This window comes from Sphaeramia orbicularis, chromosome 16, assembly GCF_902148855.1.
Source record: "Sphaeramia orbicularis chromosome 16, fSphaOr1.1, whole genome shotgun sequence".
NCBI lineage: Eukaryota > Metazoa > Chordata > Actinopteri > Kurtiformes > Apogonidae > Sphaeramia > Sphaeramia orbicularis.
In genome coordinates this window covers 2972293-2989345 of record NC_043972.1, presented here as the reverse complement: position 1 = coordinate 2989345, position 17053 = coordinate 2972293, and the positions used below count along the sequence as shown (strand labels likewise).

At 40.1% G+C, this 17053-nt stretch overlaps 1 protein-coding gene across 1 annotated transcript in view; it reads left to right on the top strand.

Moving 5' to 3' along the window:
- Window positions 1–382: 382 nt before the first annotated feature.
- The window catches only part of mrap2a (melanocortin 2 receptor accessory protein 2a), a 28228-nt gene continuing 11557 nt past the window's right edge, over window positions 383–17053 (top strand). Inside the window, exon 1 of the mRNA XM_030158505.1 lies at window positions 383–551. Within this exon, the coding sequence (XP_030014365.1) occupies window positions 431–551 (121 nt within the window). The 5' untranslated portion in view covers window positions 383–430. The remainder of the gene's footprint in view (window positions 552–17053) is intronic.

The following is a 17053-nucleotide window of genomic DNA, read 5'->3' as shown; positions in this document are numbered from 1 at the left end:
GTCAGTAACATGCTTCTGAGGAATACCTGGAATATAAAATATGAATAACTTTACATCACAAAACTATTGGATGAAAACATCCTCAGCGGGTCATTTTTACCGCTCATGCATTTAAGGGTTCGTACACTGGCAGTTTTCAGTCCTGTTGCTCTCCTTGAAATCAAATAAATTGCGCCAAAATGTAATTTTCTGTCAGGAGGGAGATGGAGGAGATAGAGAAAGAGAGAGAGAGTGAGAGAGAGTGAGAGAGAGAGTGAGAGAGGGGGGGGGGGGGGGGGGGGGGGGTTGTCCTTGGAGCAGTGCGTGTCGCAGCATCAGGCGCACTTTGTCCACATTACGCGCTGGCTGTTGCGTTAGTTGGAGTGGGATGCGCGCAGCAGAGGACGCAGCTCCTGCCTCTGAGCTCCAGTTTCAGTCTGCAGTCTCACAGATGTCAGCGTCTGAAGGCTCCAACGCCACCGGTGCGTCTGCGGTGCCGGACTATGAGTGGAGATACGAGTACTATGATGACGAGGAGCCGGTGCTGTATGAAGGACTGAGGGCGCACCGCTGTGAGTATTTATGCACGGACGAAGTGATCAGACATGGACAGTTACTGTCAGAACCTAAAGCATTTCCGGTTGTAGTACTTGGAAATGATTTGACTTTACTTTGATAAGATCTGCAGAATTCACTCATAAATTCAGTCCACACTCATTTGTCATAAAGCGGATGGAAAGTCTGTGCGCATTAGAACTGACTGGAGTTACAGGATGAATTAGATTTTCACTTCTACTACAGTTCAACACTAACTCATTTGCTGTGGATGTCACTTTTTTTTTTTACATGAATTTTACACAGTTTCAGTGAAAACAGAAAAACCTTCCCCTGGTCTCACTGTGGTTTTTATTCCAGCTGTGTTTGTGTTAGGAAAATGACAGATCTGTGGACACATGAGCAGAAGTGAGTGGAGCCACAAAAAGACACAGCCAGTCTGGTCCAGGGTCCAGTCTGGGTCCAGGGTCCAGGGTCCAGTCTGGGTCCAGTCTTAGTCCAGTCTGGTCCAGGGTCCAGTCTGGGTCCAGTCTTAGTCCAGTCTGGTCCAGGGTCCAGTCTGGGTCCAGTCTTAGTCCAGTCTGGTCCAGGGTCCAGTCTGGGTCCAGTCTTAGTCCAGTCTGGTCCAGGGTCCAGTCTTAGTCCAGTCTGGTCCAGGGTCCAGTCTGGGTCCAGTCTTAGTCCAGTCTGGTCCAGGGTCCAGTCTGGGTCCAGTCTTAGTCCAGTCTGGTCCAGGGTCCTGTCTGGGTCCAGTCTTAGTCCAGTCTGGTCCAGGGTCCAGTCTGGGTCCAGTCTTAGTCTAGTCTGGTCCAGGGTCCAGTCTGGGTCCAGTCTTAGTCCAGTCTGGTCCAGGGTCTAGTCTGGGTCCAGTCTTAGTCTAGTCTGGTCCAGGGTCCAGTCTGGGTCCAGTCTTAGTCCAGTCTGGTCCAGGGTCCAGTCTGGGTCCAGTCTTAGTCCAGTCTGGTCCAGGGTCTAGTCTGGGTCCAGTCTTAGTCTAGTCTGGTCCAGGGTCCAGTCTGGGTCCAGTCTTAGTCCAGTCTGGGTCCAGGGTCCAGTCTGGGTCCAGTCTGGTCCAGTCTGGGTCCAGTCTTAGTCTAGTCTGGTCCAGGGTCCAGTCTGGGTCCAGTCTTAGTCCAGTCTGGTCCAGGGTCTAGTCTGGGTCCAGTCTTAGTCTAGTCTGGTCCAGGGTCCAGTCTGGGTCCAGTCTTAGTCCAGTCTGGTCCAGGGTCCAGTCTGGGTCCAGTCTTAGTCCAGTCTGGTCCAGGGTCTAGTCTGGGTCCAGTCTTAGTCTAGTCTGGTCCAGGGTCCAGTCTGGGTCCAGTCTTAGTCCAGTCTGGTCCAGGGTCTAGTCTGGGTCCAGTCTTTGTCCAGTCTGGTCCAGGGTCCAGTCTTAGTCCAGTCTGGTCCAGTCTGGGTCCAGTCTTAGTCTAGTCTGGTCCAGGGTCTAGTCTGGGTCCAGTCTTAGTCCAGTCTGGGTCCAGGGTCCAGTCTGGGTCCAGTCTGGTCCAGTCTGGGTCCAGTCTTAGTCTAGTCTGGTCCAGGGTCCAGTCTGGGTCCAGTCTTAGTCCAGTCTGGTCCAGGGTCCAGTCTGGGTCCAGTCTTAGTCCAGTCTGGTCCAGGGTCCAGTCTTAGTCCAGTCTGGTCCAGGGTCTAGTCTGGGTCCAGTCTTAGTCCAGTCTGGTCCAGGGTCCAGTCTTAGTCCAGTCTGGTCCAGGGTCCAGTCTGGGTCCAGTCTTAGTCCAGTCTGGTCCAGGGTCCAGTCTGGGTCCAGTCTTAGTCCAGTCTGGTCCAGGGTCCAGTCTTAGTCCAGTCTGGTCCAGGGTCTAGTCTGGGTCCAGTCTTAGTCTAGTCTGGTCCAGGGTCCAGTCTGGGTCCAGTCTTAGTCCAGTCTGGTCCAGGGTCCAGTCTTAGTCCAGTCTGGTCCAGGGTCCAGTCTGGGTCCAGTCTTAGTCCAGTCTGGTCCAGGGTCCAGTCTGGGTCCAGTCTTAGTCTAGTCTGGTCCAGGGTCCAGCCTGGGTCCAGTCTTAGTCTAGTCTGGTCCAGGGTCCAGTCTGGGTCCAGTCTTAGTCCAGTCTGGTCCAGGGTCCTGTCTGGGTCCAGTCTTAGTCCAGTCTGGTCCAGGGTCTAGTCTGGGTCCAGTCTTAGTCCAGTCTGGTCCAGGGTCTAGTCTGGGTCCAGTCTTAGTCTAGTCTGGTCAAGGGTCCAGTCTGGGTCCAGCCTTAGTCCAGTCTGGTCCAGGGTCTAGTCTGGGTCCAGTCTTAGTCTAGTCTGGTCCAGGGTCCAGTCTGGGTCCAGTCTTAGTCCAGTCTGGTCCAGGGTCCAGTCTGGGTCCAGTCTTAGTCCAGTCTGGTCCAGGGTCTAGTCTGGGTCCAGTCTTAGTCTAGTCTGGTCCAGGGTCCAGTCTGGGTCCAGTCTTAGTCCAGTCTGGTCCAGGGTCCAGTCTGGGTCCAGTCTTAGTCCAGTCTGGTCCAGGGTCCAGTCTTAGTCCAGTCTGGTCCAGGGTCTAGTCTGGGTCCAGTCTTAGTCCAGTCTGGGTCCAGGGTCCAGTCTGGGTCCAGTCTGGTCCAGTCTGGGTCCAGTCTTAGTCTAGTCTGGTCCAGGGTCCAGTCTGGGTCCAGTCTTAGTCCAGTCTGGTCCAGGGTCCAGTCTTAGTCCAGTCTGGTCCAGGGTCCAATCTTAGTCCAGTCTGGTCCAGGGTCTAGTCTGGGTCCAGTCTTAGTCTAGTCTGGTCCAGGGTCCAGTCTGGGTCCAGTCTTAGTCCAGTCTGGTCCAGGGTCCAGTCTGGGTCCAGTCTTAGTCCAGTCTGGTCCAGGGTCCAGTCTTAGTCCAGTCTGGTCCAGGGTCTAGTCTGGGTCCAGTCTTAGTCCAGTCTGGGTCCAGGGTCCAGTCTGGGTCCAGTCTGGTCCAGTCTGGGTCCAGTCTTAGTCTAGTCTGGTCCAGGGTCCAGTCTGGGTCCAGTCTTAGTCCAGTCTGGTCCAGGGTCCAGTCTTAGTCCAGTCTGGTCCAGGGTCTAGTCTGGGTCCAGTCTTAGTCCAGTCTGGGTCCAGGGTCCAGTCTGGGTCCAGTCTGGTCCAGTCTGGGTCCAGTCTTAGTCTAGTCTGGTCCAGGGTCCAGTCTGGGTCCAGTCTTAGTCCAGTCTGGTCCAGGGTCCAGTCTTAGTCCAGTCTGGTCCAGGGTCTAGTCTGGGTCCAGTCTTAGTCCAGTCTGGGTCCAGTCTTAGTCCAGTCTGGTCCAGGGTCCAGTCTGGGTCCAGTCTTAGTCCAGTCTGGTCCAGGGTCCAGTCTTAGTCCAGTCTGGTCCAGGGTCTAGTCTGGGTCCAGTCTTAGTCCAGTCTGGGTCCAGGGTCCAGTCTGGGTCCAGTCTGGTCCAGTCTGGGTCCAGTCTTAGTCTAGTCTGGTCCAGGGTCCAGTCTGGGTCCAGTCTTAGTCCAGTCTGGTCCAGGGTCCAGTCTTAGTCCAGTCTGGTCCAGGGTCTAGTCTGGGTCCAGTCTTAGTCCAGTCTGGGTCCAGGGTCCAGTCTGGGTCCAGTCTGGTCCAGTCTGGGTCCAGTCTTAGTCTAGTCTGGTCCAGGGTCCAGTCTGGGTCCAGTCTTAGTCCAGTCTGGTCCAGGGTCCAGTCTTAGTCCAGTCTGGTCCAGGGTCTAGTCTGGGTCCAGTCTTAGTCCAGTCTGGGTCCAGTCTGGTCCAGTCTGGGTCCAGTCTGAAGTCTGTTTCCTGCATTCTGGTGCATTTTGAGCTTAAAAATCTGTTCAATCTGGCTTCAGTTTCATACAAAAACATCATAAAAAAATAACGTTTTCATCTAAACTATTTTTATTTCTAATCTAATGTAAAACAAAACAAAAAATGATCGACTTATAAATACAATTATTCTGACCACTGATGTTCATGAGATTCAGTATAAAATACATTTACCAGTGAAACCTCTGAGTATGATCCCATACATTAGGGATGCACCCATCCCACTTTTTTCCAGACCGAGTACGAGTACTTACATTTGAGTACTTGCCGATACCAAGTACTGATCCTAGTCCTTAATAATCCCATTCCAGTTGTTAGTTCCTTTTGTAAATGTGCTTTATTGTCGTTGTCATTAGTCTGACTGGAACAAAGTGCTGCTACTGACATTTAATGTGTTGGAATGAGCGTTTGTCAATTAATCCACCAGGGGGCGCCGCTCTGAATTAACCATACTGGACAAATACCACGAAGAAGAGGAAAGTTTAATGAGAAGACAAAGAAAGTCAGTAATAACAAACCTGTAGACGACAGAGGGAACACTACTGTGATACTAATGTTGCAGCGTTTTCTCTGTAAGGTTTAAAAGTTTCGCTTCAGCAGGAAGAGAAAAGACAAATGAGTGAGAGGTTTGGTTTTCACTTCTATTGGTGGTGGTCTGCACCGCTCCGTGCTCCTCTGTGTGAATTCGTAAAAAATCGGAAACGTTCGTGTGAGCTGGATCGCTCTCGGCAGCGCTCTTCAGTAGTGGAGACCGCATTTTTTCTTTTCCTTGGTTATTGCTCAGACATTTTCGATCACAGATGTAAGTCACCACTGTGGATACATGGGTCGAAAACAACTTCGCCAACCAGGAAAATGCATCGCCAATGGAGATGTGGCGATAGGTTAGCACAGGACTGTCAAAGTCATTTTAGTTCAGTTCCACATTCAGCTAAATTTGATCTGCAGTGGGCTGAAGCAGTGAAATAATAACAGAATAATAGAGAAATAATGTCAACTCCAAACTTTTCTCTATGTTTACGAGCAAAAAAAAGTGAATTTACATTTTGAACAGGTTTCCATCTACAAACTATCCTTTCAAAAGATGTGAATAACATGAACAAACTGAAAAAATCTGTGTAATTTTAACAATATTCTGCCTCAGTTTATCATTTACACATGATACATTATAACTAGGGATGTCCGATAATATCAGCCCACTGATATTATCGGCCCGATATTGGCATAAAAATGTAATATCGGTGAATATCGTTATCGTTTTTTTTGCCTATCATTAAAACCGATAAAATAATGCCTTGATTTCACCAGCATTTACCAACGCGTAAATGAAGCATAGTTTGTAGCTGAAAGAAATGTGCAGTTTTCAAAGTTGTACAGTGGAGTTTCCACACTGTAACAGACTCACGGAGGGAAGGAGAGAAAATAAACAAATATGGCATTTTTTCCACAACTTCAGTTGAAGTATGTATTCTTTGCACAGACAGTGTTTACATTTTAAAAGCCTTGTTGCATTTGAGAATGCATCCAATGGGGCATCACAATCAAATTAGGCATGATGTGTTAATTCCATGACAGGAGATATGTGATGTCACCTAAAATTAGTTCAATATCCCACATATATCGGCAGCGGTATCGGTAGATATCGGAATCGGAAATTAAGTGTTGGACAATATCAGCATATCGGTTTTTGGCAAAAAAGCCAATATTGGACATCCCTAATTATAACTTACAGATCACAGTGGATCTACAAACACACAGAACATTTAGTAACGGGTGGAATATTGTTAAAATTGTACTTGCTTAAGACATTTCAGGTTATTTGCATTTTTTGCAAAATTATACTTTGTTTTAGTGTAAACACATGAAAATATTTACATTTACACAGAGAAACATTTGCAGTTGTCATTATTTCTATGTTATTCTGATAGTATTTGACTGGTCCTGCCCACTGCAGATTGAATTGTTCTGAATGTGGAACCTGAACTAAAAGGATTGTTCATATCTTAGTGTAATTTTTGCATTTCACAGATTCATCCCAGGGCCGGACTGGACCATTTGGCGGGCTGGCTTTGGCCCCCGGGCCGCATGTTTGACACCTGTGGGTTGGTGCAAGCCTAGTTCCATGTAGTTGCAGCAGAATGTACTGTACTTCAGAAACTGGAACTGTAAATTCACACCGATGTATTTTCATCTGTTTGCTGTTGTTTACTCGAACTCACAGTGGAATCCAAAAGGTCAAGGATCCGTTATTGTCATAGTTTTTTTTTTTTTTTCAGACAAAACACCGTCACACTTCTGTCCTGGTTTTATACAGATGGCATTTCTGCAGTGTTTGTACTGAGTGGTTCTGTGGAAAAATGACTGTCATTCACACACTGGTAGATGGGAAAAAAGACAAAAACACAACGTCTTTGAAATACTTTATTTATTTTGAATCTAACATTAAAACCAAAACAAGAAAAATTTATATAAACAGAAAACATTCCTTAAATTCCCAGGTCACATCCCATAAGTGACTCAACAAATTCTACTCATATCAGATTAAATTCAACTAAGTACAAACACAAAAATGTATTTATTAAAAATAAACTCTGTCCCTTTCATAACAATAATACACATATGAAAAATAAACTCTATCCATTTCATAATAATAATAATAATAATAATAATAATAATAATAATAATAATAATAGTACACATATCGGAAACAAAAATAAACTGTCCTTTTCATAATAATACACATATCAAAAATCTAAATAAACTCTGTCTGTTTTGCAACAGCATTACACATCATAATAAACTCTGTCCCTTTCATAACAATAATACACGTAAAAAAAAAACACTATCCATTTCTTAATAATAATAATAATACGCATATCAAAACAAAAATAAACTCTGTTCCTTTCATAACAATAATACACGTCAAAAACAAAAATAAACAATCCATTTCTTCTTATTATTAATAATAATAATAATAATAATAATACGCATATCAAAACAAAAATAAACTCTGTCCCTTTCATCACAATAATACACTTATCAAAAACAAAAATGAACTCTGTCCATTTCATGACAATAATACACGTAAAAAAAAACCACTTTATCCATTTCTTAATAATAATAATACGCATATCAAAACAAAAATAAACTCTGTCCCTTTCATGACAGTAATACACATCAAAACCAAAAATAAACTCTGTCCATTTCATGACAATAATAGATGTCAAAAACAAAAATAAACTTTGTCCTTTTCATAACAATAATACACATCAACAACAAAAATAAACTCTGTCCATTTCATAATAATAATACACATATCAAAAAAACTTTGTCCTTTTCATAACAATAATACACATCAAAAATAAAAATAAACTCTGTCCATTTCGTTACACTACACATATCAAAAATAAACTCTGTCAATTTTGTAACTTTAATACACATATAAAAAAACAGACTGTCCATTTCATAACTTTAAGACATATATTAAAAAAAAACTCTGTCCATTTCATTATAATAATACACATATCAAAAAATAAACTCTGTCCATTTCATTACAATACACATATAAAAGATAAACTCTGTCCATTTCATAACTTTAATACACATATAAAAAAAAACTATCCATTTCAAAATAATACACATATTAAAAATAAACTGTCCCTTTCATAACAGTAATATACACATCAAAATTAAACTCTGTCCATTTGGTCATATTTTCCTGACATTTTGGTTTTGTCTTTTTAAATGTCTTATTTGATTTAATTGCCTTCGTTTCATCATTTAGGTCGTTCCATAAGTTGATTCCTTTCACACAGATCCAACCTTCCATCACCTTCATCCTGATTCTTGGTTTATTGAGGATGTTTGTTCCTTTCAGATTGTAACTTTACCCACACTGACTCATCTAATGCATGTGGAACCTTTTTAAAAAGCACCTTCCAAACAGGATATTGGTGTAAAAGTTGAATCTGATCATCTGTGTCGATGGCATATGGGTTACATATATCATTATTTTGGAATTTCATTTGTGCCTGGATAAGTTTTATCTCCAAAAAACAAACCTACGATGGTATGTGTAACTCTTCCACCTTACTGCAGTACAGTGTCCATGAACGATCCCTGCCTCACAGACCCAACTGCTCTGGTAACACTGTGGTCCAGACTGAGGAATCTCCAGCAGTGGAATAAATTAAACACTTCTACTGAGTAATGTGCACAACTTTAATAATTTCCACTTTCTACTTCTACTTCTCTACATCTCAGAGGCACATTCTTAGATTAAAGAAGGTATCAGGTAGGGCTTCGATACTCAGTGTGTGTACTCGTACTCGTAAAAGTAATCTGATACAACTGCACCAATACCACTTCTGTCCGTGTGACATTCCCAGTTCAGTGCAGCAGGTACGAGGAGGAGGAATAATGTGTGTGAGTGTGAAGAGTGTGGAGACTGAACCAAAGAAATGAGGCTGATCACAGTAAGGCTGACTGACAGTACCGTTCAGACACAGATACAGACGCAGCCTTCTGTCCGTCCTCTGCGTACATTCATCTGTTTTCCAGCTGATGGAGGATGAGTACCCAGACAGAGAATACCAGCGGGAGTACGGAGCGGTGCGGACCGCCGCCACTAGAAGTGAAAACCAAACTTCTCACTCATTTGTCTTTTCTCTTCCTGCTGAAGCTAAACTTTTAAACCTTACAGAGAAAACGCTGCAACATTAGTATCACAGTAGTGTTCCTCTGTCATCTACAGGTTTGTTATTACTGACTTTCTTCTTCTTCTTCTTCATTAAACTTTCCTCTTCTTTTTTATTTATTAATTTATTTTATTTATTTATTTTAATTTTTTTTTTTTTTTTTTTTTATTTTTAAAATTTTATTTATTTTTTACTTAAAAAAAAACAACTTTCCTCTTCTTCGTGGTATTTGTCCAGTATGGTTAATTCAGAGCGGCGCCCCCTGGTGGATTAATTAACAAACGCTCATTCCAACACATTAAATGTCAGTAGCAGCACTTTGTTCCAGTCAGACTAATGACAACGACAATAAAGCACATTTACAAAAGGAACTAACAACTGGAATGGGATTATTAAGGACTCGTATCAGTATTCTGTATCGGCAAGTACTCAAAAGTAAGTACTCGTACTCAGTCTGGAAAAAAGTGGGATGGGTGCATCCCTAGTATCGCGGTTCTGGATGGTTCCGTTGGAGCAGGATTCATCTGCAACCATTAAACCAGACTAAGTATTTAAAGGACAGTTGGTGTCCAGGTGCCAGATGGTTTCAGTCCACTGCTTCTACTGGAATGAAACTGGTCAAAAGCTGATTGAATTTCCCCACAGGGACCAAAAAACAAGTGGAAAAATGAACTTTAGTCCTTTTGTTTTTATTGGACAGCTTTTCAGATGACCTTATTTCTGCAGAATGCCCCCCTTCACTCTTCATATTTCAAGAGTCTTATGCTTAAGTCAGGTTATAGTACAGGAAATGATTCATATACATGAAATATTTCCTGTCATATTCCATTACACTGTCCAAAAAAAAAAAAAAAACTCACCTCTGTCTGATGTTAAAACCCTGGTTTTTATGCACTTTAATGATATCTATGCATTTGTTTCCTACTGAAAAAATCCATTTTACTTTGCACATTACACTTTATTGTTGCTCCTTACTGTTTGACTGCCCAGATTTTTTTCTTTTTTACCAGTTCTGTTTTGTACACATCTAATTTATTATGAATATTGGGTTTGTACGTATAGGGTGTTTGCTCATGTTCCATTTTTTTATTCTTGCATTCTATTTTCACTGTTTCATCTACTGTTTATTAGACTGTTGTTTGTTTTCATATCCAACTAATCCTGTAAAACCCTGTGAGGCAACCTCGTTGTGATCTCCACATACACATAAAATTGAATTGAATTGAATTTACCAGGCTACTGTTGCACTACAATTTCCCAGTTCTTTCTGTCTGTCTTTCTTTCTTTTGATTGATGTATTTAATTTGAATATGAATGTCAAAGAAGAAGAAAAATAAACAAAATATTTAATTTATATGTATATAACTCAAACTCCCATCCCTTCTTCTTAAATAACACTGGTCAACAACAAATTTACTGTTTCAGTTTTTGGAGCTGATTTAGGATCATTTTGGTGCTGAATCCAAAAATCACATTAATTTTGCTCAATCAGGTCAACTTTCTGAACTATGCTACATATTGGCTTTTGAACATTTTTGCTTACATTTATGGGCATTTTCACATCATATGATACAAAATTCTTTCATATTTCTTGCAATAAACGAGTTCTGAAGATTTTACTTTTGCCAATTTATGATTAATGTTTTTTTTTAATATTACAGGTGAATGAAATGGCTTCGACTAGAAGATCTTGCAAAAATAAGCCTGACGTATTCTGCTACATCTGCGCTGAATACACCATTGTACCTAACAGGAATCAAGTCACAAGTTTCATAAAGTGTGCTTACCAATCTTATTTTGGTATTAATTATTATATTTTGTGAAAAGATCAAATTTTTCAAAATCAAATTAGCAAAAAAAACCTGGGCTGATAGAGAAAAACAGATGTCATTTTTGGATTTAGCGGTGCAAAATGGTCCTAATTCAGTTGAAAAAACCTAGACAACTTGCAAAAAACATTTTTTTGTAACCCAGTGTAATTAATAACAAGAAGCTTCATAGTCTAAACACATCTATACTCTAATGCCTCATACTTACAGTTCTATCTATCTATCTATCTAGAGACTATTATGAAGCACAAGTGATTAAAAAAAAATAAAGTATTTCTTTTAACCACAACAGCTTTCATATGTGAGAAAATCACACAAAATAATGTCCGAAAGGGCCCCATCTCCCTGTGGTGAACCACCCAGATCTGAACCATGTTTTCTAGGAAGACTGAGATATACTGTAGTAGAAACCTTGTGGAAAACATTTGTGTCAAAATGTGCTGTATTGTGCAGACAGACCCAAATGCAATCGTCTGTAAACCGAACATGAAGACTGTAGAGCTGTGTTAATGAACATTTACCCAGACTTGACTTATTAGGCTGATTATGGTATTGTTTATCCTCCTCAGACCCAGCTATGGGTTTTCTGTCCACATCTGTAGACAAGAGTTTCACAACTTTATACAAAAAAAAAGAAAAAGGAAAACTGTCCACTACTAAGGACATTCCATAAAAATGTTAAAACTGCATCTGAAAAAACTGTTACATCAGGATGTTTCCAATATAAGCACTGATTTAATAAAAAACAAAAAAAGCTAGTATTTTGCTGACATTTCCTGGGTTTTAGGAGGTTATATCAAATACACATACACAGCAGCATCACTGACACTATCTATCTATGAATCCAGACCTTTTAGTTGTAATGGAGTATTTTCACACAGTGGTGTTTGCATTTTTTATGTAAAGAAAATAGAATCATTTTACAATACATACCTTATTCTGCAGCTCTCTCAGTCCAAACCATAAGATTGGATGCAAATACAGATGAATCTGACAGTTTGTTGCTGCTGCCTGTGGAAAACAGAAGACACTTCCATGTCAAGCCTCAGATGTTGAGGATTACAGTCACGTCTGAGGGAGAACAATCAGCAGTAATGACACAAACGTATGGATCTAATCACGTATCTGTGTCAAACAAAACCCTGTGATTTTGGCTAATCACAACATTTACTAATCACATTTCCTGCAGTCTGGAAAAACAGAAGTCCACAGATAGAGGTAGAGTTTGTTTCCTCACACCTGAATGACAATATGTTGAAAGATAACACTGGGTTACAAAAAAATGTTTTTCGCAAGTTGTCTCGGTTTTTTCAACTGAATTAGGACCATTTTGCACCGCTAAATCCAAAAATGACATCTGTTTTTCTCAATCAGGTCAGGTTTTTTTGCTAATTTGATTTTGAAAAATTTGATCTTCTCACAAAACATAATAATTAATACCAAAATAAGATTGGTAAGCACACTTTATGAAACTTGTGACTTGATTCCTGTTAGATACAATGGTGTATTCAGCGCAGATGTAGCAGAATACGTCAGGCTTATTTTTGCAAGATCTTCTAGTCGAAGCCATTTCATTCACCTGTAATATTAAAAAAAACATTAATCATAAATTGGCAAAAGTAAAATCTTCAGAACTCGTTTATTGCAAGAAATATGAAAGAATTTTGTGTCATATGATGTGAAAATGCCCATAAATGTAAGCAAAAATGTTCAAAAGCCAATATGTAGCATAGTTCAGAAAGTTGACCTGATTGAGCAAAATGAATGTGATTTTTGGATTCAGCACCAAAATTATCCTGAATCAGCTCAAAAAACTGAAACAATAAATTTGTTGTTGACCAGTGTAATCGATCACAACAGCAGTTTAAAGTCAAGGCAGATCCTTTCATCATCACTGTATTTGATTAAATAAAAAGGTTCTATAAACATATGATCACATTCTTCTTTTCCAATACCACTAATGCCCCTCTTATCTTTTGTTCAGATGCCACATCCATGTTTTTTTTTGTAACAGAATTTCACATTTTAATTTATTGACCACAAACCAGTTTTACACTTTGAGTGGATTTTAACCCATAAAGACCCAGTGCTACGTTTGTGTTCAATACCAAATGAATTGTTCTCAATATCTAAACTTTCTTAAGTGATTTGTCACCATTTATTAAAATATTATCCTCTGTATTTTAAATTTTTCACTGTAAATCATGTATTTTGCTATATGTAATTTCCTATATTTAATTTAGATGTTCATGAAAACTCAGAGTAAATCCGAAGGTTATTATATCACAACTGAGAAAACTGAGGAAAAAATTACTTTCTTAGTAAACTATCATGAACAGAACACAAACTAAGTGTGTCCATCCACTGTCATTGATCCAACTCCATGGGTTTTACTGGTGAATCAATGTTGGAGAAGATGACGGTGTTTCCATGGTAACTACAGAGCCTCTGAACATCCAAATGGGTCATATTTGATGACCATGAAAAGATGACAAACTTAAAAAAACAAAAAAAACAAAGATGACAAACTGCATTTTATGCCAATTATTTACATGTTTTGATAGGGTTAGTGCACAGGTGTCAAACATGCGTCCTGGGGGCCAAATCCGGCCCACCAAAGGGTCCAGTCCGGCCTGAGGGATGAATTTGTGAAATACAAAAATTACACTGAAGATATTAACAATCAGTGGTGTCAAAATCATTTTAATTCAGGTTCCACATACAAACACATACAGTCTGATTAGATTTTAAGTGGGTCAGAACCAGCAAAATATTATCATATAATAATGACAACCCCAAATTCTTTCTTTGTTTTTTTGGTGTAAAAAAATGAAATTACATGAAAATGTTTACATTACCAAACTATACTTTTACAAAAAACGTGAATAACCTGAACAAATATGAACAAAAGGAAATGTCTTAAGAAAAGTAAATGTAATTGTACCAATATTCTGCCTGTTACTAAATGTTTTGTGTGATTGTAATGCACATGTGTAAAAGATAAACTGAGGCAGAATATTGTTAAAATTGCACTTGTTTTTCTTCAGACAATTCAAGTTGTTCATGTTATTCAAATTTTTAAGCAAACTTTGTAGATGTAAACCTGATCATAATATAATGTGAATTTTTTCACTGTTATTATTGGACTGGTCCGGCCTACTGGAGATCAAACTGGGCTGAATGTGGAACTGAACTAACATGAGTTTGACAGCCCTGGATTAGTGGATCAACAGGTATTAAACCAGTGTTTTTCAACCTTGGGAATTTCTAGTAATTGATAAAAATAAACACTTACTAACAACAAATATATGGTGAGTTGACAGAGACAATCACAATCCATAAAAAACATGACAAACTGTGGTTGTGAAACTGCAGCACTGTGGTTCTGTTTCTGTGTCAAATGTTCATTGTGGTCAGTTTCAGACGCTGCAGCTCTTTCATAATTCACAGTTTCAATTCTTCTTTGTTCAGTATTAATTGTCCTCCTTGTAAATCACAGCTGGACTGACTGGACAGATCCTGACCAAGGAAAATAAAACTCTCCCTTTGTGCAGTAATCTACACCTGGATTTACTGCCTCTGTCCACAATAATAGACATTATATAGACTAAATGTCCTCTAAAATTAACGTTTATTTACAACATAGTATAGCAAACTATGACATGATCAAAAACAAATTAATTTTAGCAAAAACAAAATGTCTCTGTTTTGAATGTCTGGGGACGCCAAAAATTTGTGATGTTAAAATGGGGCCACGAGCCAAAAAAGGTTGAAAACCACTGAAATAAACAGTTTATATCAGTAATGATTTCAGTCGCTGGTGGATGTTTGGGTCTTTATGAGTTTAGTTCCGGAGAAGACAGCGGTATTTCTGCATCTTGTTCACAGATGGCTTCTTCTCTGACACTGACATAATAGAGCTTTAACCTGCATTTATGGACAGAACGGTGCGCTGTAATTTCAGACATAGATTTCCGGGGCTGTTCCTGAGTCCATTACGGAATCGCATCTGGTTTTACTGCAGTGCCTCTTGAGGACTCGAAAATCACATGTATCTTATATTGATTTTCATGTTTGTCCCTCGCGTGCAGAGATTTCTGCGGATTCTCACAATCTTCTGACTATATTATGTATTATAGATGATGAGATACATACAGATACAAGTCCTTGCCATTTTATGCTGAGGAATGCTGTTGAGAAATTGTATTTCTCAGATTGGTGAACCTCTGTCCATCATTACTTCTGACAGACTCTGCCTCTCCAGGATGCTCTTTTCATACTCAGTCTTGTCACTGTTCTGACACCATCCCATTTACCTAAAGGCGTCCATTCGCTGTGTGATTTAGAGATGATTTCTCACTCTTGCATGTATTTCTGGGATGGGATGGGTGCCTCTAATGGTGTGTGGTGCTTGGTGCAGTGGACATGGGCTAAGGAGAAGACATGAACACCTCACCACCACCTCACCACCAGCAATCGTGTGTTCGCAAGGAAAACGGAGCTGTTTGAAATCCTGCTCGGTCCTGGTGAGGGTATGGCACTGTCAAAGCAGTGCCACGAGCCCATGGGCCTCAAATTCTCACACTGTCCATGTGCGAATACAATAACAGCCAGCAACTGTAAGCTAATGCTAAGCTAACAGTAGCTGGCTGTTGTCCTAGTGCAGTTTATCTTTTGCAGCTTCCCTCTGGTTCCCTTTGCTGTAGGACTGACAGCCCATACTGTCCACGTCTGGACAACCAGTTCCTGCACCAAACACGTGGTTGTCTGTTCTTCTTTTTTGATTCCTGCAGATAATGACACATATTGCCAAAGCGGCTCGTTGGTTTTTGTTTAGGCAAGGCAGATTTATTAGTCTAACACAATTCATACACAGGGCAATTCACAGAGCTTTACAAAAATGGAAAAGAGATTAAAAACACACAATTATAATTAAAACATAATCAATAAAACATAAATAATAATCAATTAAAACAAAGTAAAAGGTCAGAGTGCAGATAGAACCCTGTCAGTTGTTCTATGCACAGTTGAACAGCTGTTTTCAGCCTGGACTGAAACACTGTCAGAGCTCAGGTCTGTCTGACATCATCAGGAAGACTGTTCCAGAGTTTAGCTGCATAGAACTGAAACACATAGAACGGAAACGCAGCTTCAGCCTGTTTAGTCCTGACTCTGGGACCAGCAAGAGACCAGTCCATGAGGTTCTCATGGTCCCAGATGGTTCATATGAGACCTTTTCATGGTCATCAGATATGACCCATCTGGACGTTCAGAGGCTCCGTAGTTACCATGGAAACACCGACATCTACAACATTGATTCACCAGTAAAACCCATGGAGCTGGATCAATGACAGTGGATGGACACACTTAATTTGTGTTCAGTTAATGGTAGATTTTGCAGAAGAAGTCACTTTTTCATCAGTTTTCTCTGTTTCTCTTTCTCTCTCTTCAAGACATTGCCAACTCCCATTACCATACAAGAGCCAGGTCCATCAGCACAGACACTTCCCACCCCGGTCATCACCTTTTCACTCTTCTGCCTTCAGGGAGACGATACAGGACATTCAAATCACATACCACCAGACTCATTAACAGTTTTTTTCCAAGAGCCATCCACTCTCGAAACCACCAACATACACCATATTCACCAGCACTTTAAAATCCAAGTCAGAGGACTTTTATGTAGATGCACTTTTTTTTTTTTACATATATATAATTGCACTTTTATATAGTAGTATTTTAATAGTGATGTGTTTCGGTGTGTTTGTTGTGTTTGTTGTGCTTATTGAATGTATTTAAGAGTGAGAAGAATGTAGTATGAATGTTATTTGTGGTTTTTTTATGTGGGGGGGCATGTGCAATTTCATTGTATTTATTATGCAACGACAAATAAAGCTTCTATTCTATTCTATTCTGATGTAATAACCCTCAACTTTAATCTGAGTTTTTATGAATATCTACATCAGGGGTGTCAAACTCATTTTAGTCCAGGGGCCATGTTCAGTTAAATTTGATCTGCAGTGGGCCGAACCAGAAAAATAATAACATAATAACCTATAAATAATGACAACTCCAAATTTTTGTCTTTGTTTTAGTGTAACAAACCCCCCATTAAATTATGAAAATACTTACTTTTATAAACTATCGAAAAAAAAAAAAAAACAGAAAAAACTGAAATTTAAATTAAAAAACATAAGAAAATTTAGTGCAATTTTAACAATATTATTCCTCAACTTCTCATTTGTCCATGTGCA